We start from the raw sequence: 6,000 nt of genomic DNA, 5'->3' as shown, positions 1-6,000 counted from the left end.
GCGTCCCCAGCCCCTCTGGGGGGTGATTTCTCGCTTTCTGTCTCTATGTCTCTCTCTGTCTGTCTGGCGATTGCACCCGCCCTATAGCAAAAACTTCTCCAGATAAATAAATAAATAAATAAATAAATAAATAATAAAAGAAAATGAATAATTCTAAAAAAAAAAAGACTATTGGGCCAGCAAATGAAGTAGTGGTTACATTGTTGGACTTCCACATAACCAATCACAGTTCAAGTACTCAACCTGGTGGTTTTCATACTGGGTGCATGTGTGCGTGTGTGTCCAAAATCCCAGGAGGAGAACAGAGTAGAAGGGATTGCGGCCTGGCCATCCCATGGGGGTGATTTCTCACTTTCCCTCTCACTGTGTCTGTCTCTCTTTTTCCCAGGCAAGTGCATGCACCCTAAGACAAAAACCTCTGTCAAAAAAAAGAAAAAGTGTGAATTAAATTTACGGGGTAAAAAAGGCAGACTTGAGTCGGGGCCAGCAGGTGGTATGATTGTTAAGGTAGCGAGATTCCACACGACTAACTCTTGACTGTGGTTTGAGTCCCAAACCCAGTGGCTTGAAAACCATCAGAGCGTCATGCATGTGCATGCCCAAGATCCTGAGACAACGGAGAAGGGACTGTGGCATGGCCATCACCCTTGAAGCCTGATTTACCACTTTTCCTCTCTCTGTGCTGGGAAGGGCATACATTCTATGGCATAAACAAAGACTTGAGTCAAGAAAAAGAAAGCTGTAGAACAATATCAAAACTGTTATTAATGATAATCTCTTGAAAGAACTAGGAATAATATTTCAGTTTATTCATTTTGGTTTAGCTTCACTTTATCAAATTAAAGATACAAAAAATTGATTAGTGCTTTTTATGTGCCACGGTAATAAAAAGCCTGTTATAAATAGAGGGTGTTGAAATGGAAAATGAATTGGAAAGTTGTATGACACTTTTCTCCATAAAATACTCGGGAATACCCTGGACTCCACTACTGTAGGCTACCTTGATTACATTTACAGTGAGTGAGAGCTCAAGAAAATAAGCCAAACACAAAAAGCCAAAGTACTAAGTTAAATGTAATTCATTAAATGTTCTGTAACATAGGACTCATATGTGGTTTTCAAATGTTTTCCCACTGCATTGGCCCCACAACCTTGTAATAGTGAAGGTAGCAAAATCCCAATGATCAACCGCACAGTTTGAATCCTGGCTCTGGTGGCCTGAAAAATCATACCAGGTACATGTATGTGGATGCCCAAAAACCCAACGGGACAGAGAGAGAGAGGAAAAGGGATAGTGATGTTACCACGCCCCATGGTAAGGAATGGGGTCCTTTCTTCCCTCTCTTTGTGGCAAGCACATGTACCCTCTGGTCAAAAGAAAATACATATTTTTAACTCTATTTATATATAAAGCCATGTTTCCCTGAATACATGATAATGCTAAATATATAATAACCTTCAATGGAGCCAATAGATGGTATAGCAGTTACGTTGCTGGACTCTCACATGGCCAAATGCAGTTTGAGTCCTGGACCTGGTGGCTTGAATAATCACACCACACACATATGCGGGCATGCCCAAGATCCCAGGAGAATGGAGAAGGAGTTGTAGCGTGGCCATCCCCTCGGAGGGGTGATTTCTTACTTTCCCTCTCACTGTCTCAGTCCCTTGTCCCCACCTGTGAGTGCACATGACCTAAGGCAAAAACCTCTTGAAAAAATAGTCTTTGAAAGTTGACTTTTTACATTTATTATTTGACATATTATAGTATTATAATATTCCATTGTATAAACAAACTACTTCCTTGGGCATTTAAGTTGCTTCTAATGCTGCTATTAAATAACATCAGGTAGGGGCCAGGAGGTGGTGTGGTGGGTAAGGGCACTGGACAGGGCCAACTACAGTTCAAGTCCCAGACCTGGCGGCTTGCTTTCTCACTTTCCCTCTCTCCTGTTGCTCTCTGGTCAAATTAAAATAAGTAAATAGATAAAGTTAAATAAAATAATTCTTTTTTTTTTTTGAGAGTTTTTTTTTTTTTTTCGCTATAGGGCGCGTGCACTCGCCAGACAGAGAGAGACATAGAGACAGAAAGCGAGAAATCACCCCCCAGGGGGGATGGTCATGCCACAATCCCTTCTCCTCCATTCTCCTCTCGGGATCTTGGGCACACACGCACACGCGCCCAGCGTGAGTTCTAAGCCACCGGGTCTGGCACGCGAACCGTGGTCGACTACGTGGGAGTCCAGCAACATAGCCATTACGCTAACTGCTGGTTCCCAATAAAATAATTCTTAAAAAAAATAACATCAGGGGACCAGCATTTGGTGTAATGGCTATGTCACTGGACTTCCATGTAGTCAACAGCAGTTTGAGTCCCTGACATGGTGGCTTAACTCACATCGGGTGCGTGTGCGTGCATGCCCAAGATCCCGAGAGGAGAAGGGAGGAAAAGGGATTATGGTGTGGCCATCCCCTCAGGGGGTGATTTCTCACTTTCTGTCTCTCTGTCTCTCTCCGTCTTTCTGGAGAGCACACTCTCTATCAAAAAAACTTTTCAAAAAAAAAAAATCAGGTAATTAAAATAAAAACATTTTTGCTATGGGATGTGTACACTCGCTGGAGAGAGAGAGAGAGAGAGAGAAAGAGACTGTCAGAAAACACCCTCCAGAGGGGATAGCCATGCCACAATCTCTTCTCCTTCATTTTCCTCTTAGGACTTTGAGCACACAAGCACACATACCAGGTGTGTTATTTGAACTGCAGGGTTGGAGATTCAAACTGCACAGTCTGAATATGGGATCCAGTTGTCTTAATCACCAAGGCACCAGCGTATCTCAGGTAATACTGTTGAATAGCAACATCTACTATGCAATTATTAACGCCTCCAGTTTTGTGGACGGCAGGTAGCATGGTGGTTAAGGATGATGAACTTCCACATGGCCGACTGTGGTTCGAGTCCAAGACCTAGTGACTTGCTTTCTCACTTTCCCTCTCTTGTTGCTCTCTGGTCAAATTTAAATAAATAAATAAATAAGTTAAATAAAATAATTCTTAAAAAAAGAACATCTCCAGTTTAGTTTTAAAAATAGGAGCACAGGGAGAAGCCAAGCAGTGATGCAGATGGATCCACACAGAAGGGTCCTGTGTTCGCATCCTGGGACCTTCTTGTGCATTCCCAGCATTTACATGTCTGCCTGTGATCTGGGCTGGCTGAGACGGGGGTCAGACCACAGTGTGACAAACCCATGTGCCTATCTCTCTGTCTCTCTCTTTCTCGTAGAAGAAATAAACATGCTTAAAACTGGGGGCAGTGGGGACCAGCAGGTGGTGTGGTGGTTGAAGAACTTGACTCCCACATGGCAGACTGCAGCCCGAGTACCAGACCAGTGGCTAGCTTTCTCACTTTCCCTTTCTCTCTTTCTGTCTGTCTCTCTCTCCTGGGTGCACATGTCTGACAGCAAATTGAAAATAATAAGAATATTATAATAAAATAACTGAAATGAAATAAATTCTTTAAAAGAAAAACAAACAAAAAAACTGGGGCAGAATTCCCAAATGAGGGCCCACAGGTGACATAGTGGTTAAGGCGCTGGACTCCCACATGGCTGACTGTAGTCCTGGACCTGGCAGCTTGAAACTCACACAGGGCACATGTAGGTGTGTGTCCAAAATCCCGACAGGAGAATGGAAGAGAAAGGACTGCAGTGAGTTCATTCTGAATCATCCCTGGGAGATGACTTCTCACTTTCTCTCTCTCTGTCTCTATGGTGAGTTCATGTGCATATAGCAAAAATCTCTCTTTAAAAAAAAAAAACAACAAATAAAATGCAAATGAAAAATATTTCTACTAAATACATTGCCAGATAATTTCTAATGGGAAACATAATTCTCTTTCTGGTTTCACGGTGCAACTTACCTTGGTAAATAATGAAACAATCCTTTGGCAAATCCTGTCGTGTGATACAACCTCCATCTGCTCCCAGGAGAAACAGCACTTTAGGAGGATTTTTCCTAATTGCTTCTACCCCAGGTTTATAACCAAGATCCAAAGCAGCTACTTGGCTTGCAATCCTATAAAACGATTATAAAATTTTAGCATACTTGTAGCGTTTCCAGTATTAAAAGTAAAAGAAGATTCTTAGGATGATACCTAGCCTTTTTCCTTTCAGTGCTATCAAGGAACCTTTTAACCACTTCAAATAGATGTCAAAACCAGAAGTCTTTTACTGTCTTGAGAATAGCAAAGAAACAAGCATAAAATACTCAGGTCACAGTGTCTTTTCACGAGATATTATTTAATAAAATAACTCTGGAAACTTTATGCCAACTACAATTACCTTAAGTTTGACTCTTACTCAGTGGAGTAAAACATATAACACAAAAGCTACGGTCAGCAGTTGATGTGGTGGTTGACTCCCACATGGTCAACCACAGTTCAAGTCCAGGACCTGGCAGCTTGCTTTCTTACTTTCCCTTTCTCTCTGATAAAAATTAAAAAAAAAAAAACAATAATAAATAAATAAAATAGGACCAACAGATGATGAAGTGCTTATGCCACTGGACTCCCACTTGGCTGACAATGGTTCAAGTCCCAGACCCAGTGGTTTGAAATCATGTCAGGCGCATGTGGGTGCGTGCCCAAGATCCCAGAAAGAGAATGAAGGAGAAGGGATTGTGCTGTGGCCTGCGAGGTGATTTGTTACTTTCCTTCTCACTGTCTCTGTCTCTCTCTTGCTCTCTCTGGCAAATGTGCATGCCCTAAGGCAAAAACCTCTACAAAAAAGTAATAATAATGTTTTAAAAGAATTGTTTTATTTATTCTTATTCTTTTATTTTAATTAGACCAGAGAGGAACAGAGAGAGAGAGAGAGAGAGAAAGCAAGTCGCTCAGTCTGGGACTTGAACTGCAGTCAGCTATGTGGGAGTCCAGAGCCCCTAACCACCTCGCCATCTGCCCATGCCAATAATAATTAATAAAATTAAATATAATAGTTCTTTAATAAATAAATAAGCTAAGTATATTCATTAGAAAAAAATCATCGAGCAGGTGGCGTGGAGGTTAAAGCAACTGAATTCCATATATTTTGAGTCCCAGACCTAGCAGCTTGAAAGTCATGCTGGGAGGTGTGTGTACGTGCTTAAAAATCTCGAAAAATGGAGAAGAGACTGTGTAGCAGCCATCCCCCTGGGGGGTGAATTTTCACTTTCTCTGTAGTGAGTGCACACATCCTAAAATAAACTTACACACACACACACACACACACACACACACACACACACACACTAAATAAACTAGATGATAGTGAAAACAAACAAAAATAAATAAATAAATAATAAAGAAAACACTCAGAAAACTACAATTCAGGCCCTGCAGGTAGCACAGAGGTTAAGGCACTGGAATCCATGTGGCTGGCTGTGCATTTCAAGTCCCAGACCCAGTAGCTTGAAAATCATACCAAGTACATGTGCTTGCATGCCCAAAGTCTCTAATGGTGACTAGAGAAGAATCTATGGTATGGCCGTCCTCCCTGGGGAGTGATTTCTCATTTTTTTCCCCTCAGCCCCATCTTTCTTTGTTTCCCTCTGGCAAATGCATGCGCTCTATAGCAAAAAATAAAAACAAACAAAAAGTACCATCCAGAGAAAACCATGATTAGTATATTACCATATGTCCTTAAAGAATATTTTTCTGTGAATTTACAATTATATTCTTATAAGGAGAAAATAATGTTTTAAAGAAGAGATCTGGAGTAAGTATACTATGAATAATAGAATTATTTGGTCTAGTATGCTACTATTAACTTTTTGGAAATAGTAGCCATTTATACTGGTATGCCCTTTCTTTTCTTTCTTTTTTTTTTTTTTCCCTTTCTAAAACAAGTTGGATACATGTATGAAGAGTCTCAGAAACTTTTATCCTATTTCACTCAAAGTTCTACTTTTAGAAATCTATGCTAAGGAAATAATCTAAGGTTCAGAGCTAATAGCACTGCATTATTT

The 6,000-nt window shown here is 40.8% G+C and overlaps 1 protein-coding gene across 1 annotated transcript in view; it reads right to left on the bottom strand.

Moving 5' to 3' along the window:
• Positions 1-6,000, bottom strand: part of NDUFS1 (NADH:ubiquinone oxidoreductase core subunit S1) — a 58,901-nt gene that overhangs the window by 11,364 nt on the left and 41,537 nt on the right. Inside the window, exon 15 of the mRNA XM_006142455.3 lies at positions 3,917-4,071. Coding sequence (XP_006142517.1) covers positions 3,917-4,071 — 155 coding nt within the window. The remainder of the gene's footprint in view (positions 1-3,916; positions 4,072-6,000) is intronic.

Source organism: Tupaia chinensis, unplaced genomic scaffold (assembly GCF_000334495.1).
Source record: "Tupaia chinensis unplaced genomic scaffold, TupChi_1.0 Scaffold000076_1, whole genome shotgun sequence".
Classification (NCBI taxonomy): Eukaryota; Metazoa; Chordata; class Mammalia; order Scandentia; family Tupaiidae; genus Tupaia; species Tupaia belangeri.
Note: the sequence above shows the minus strand (reverse complement) of the source record. Positions and strands in the feature narration are given on the sequence as shown.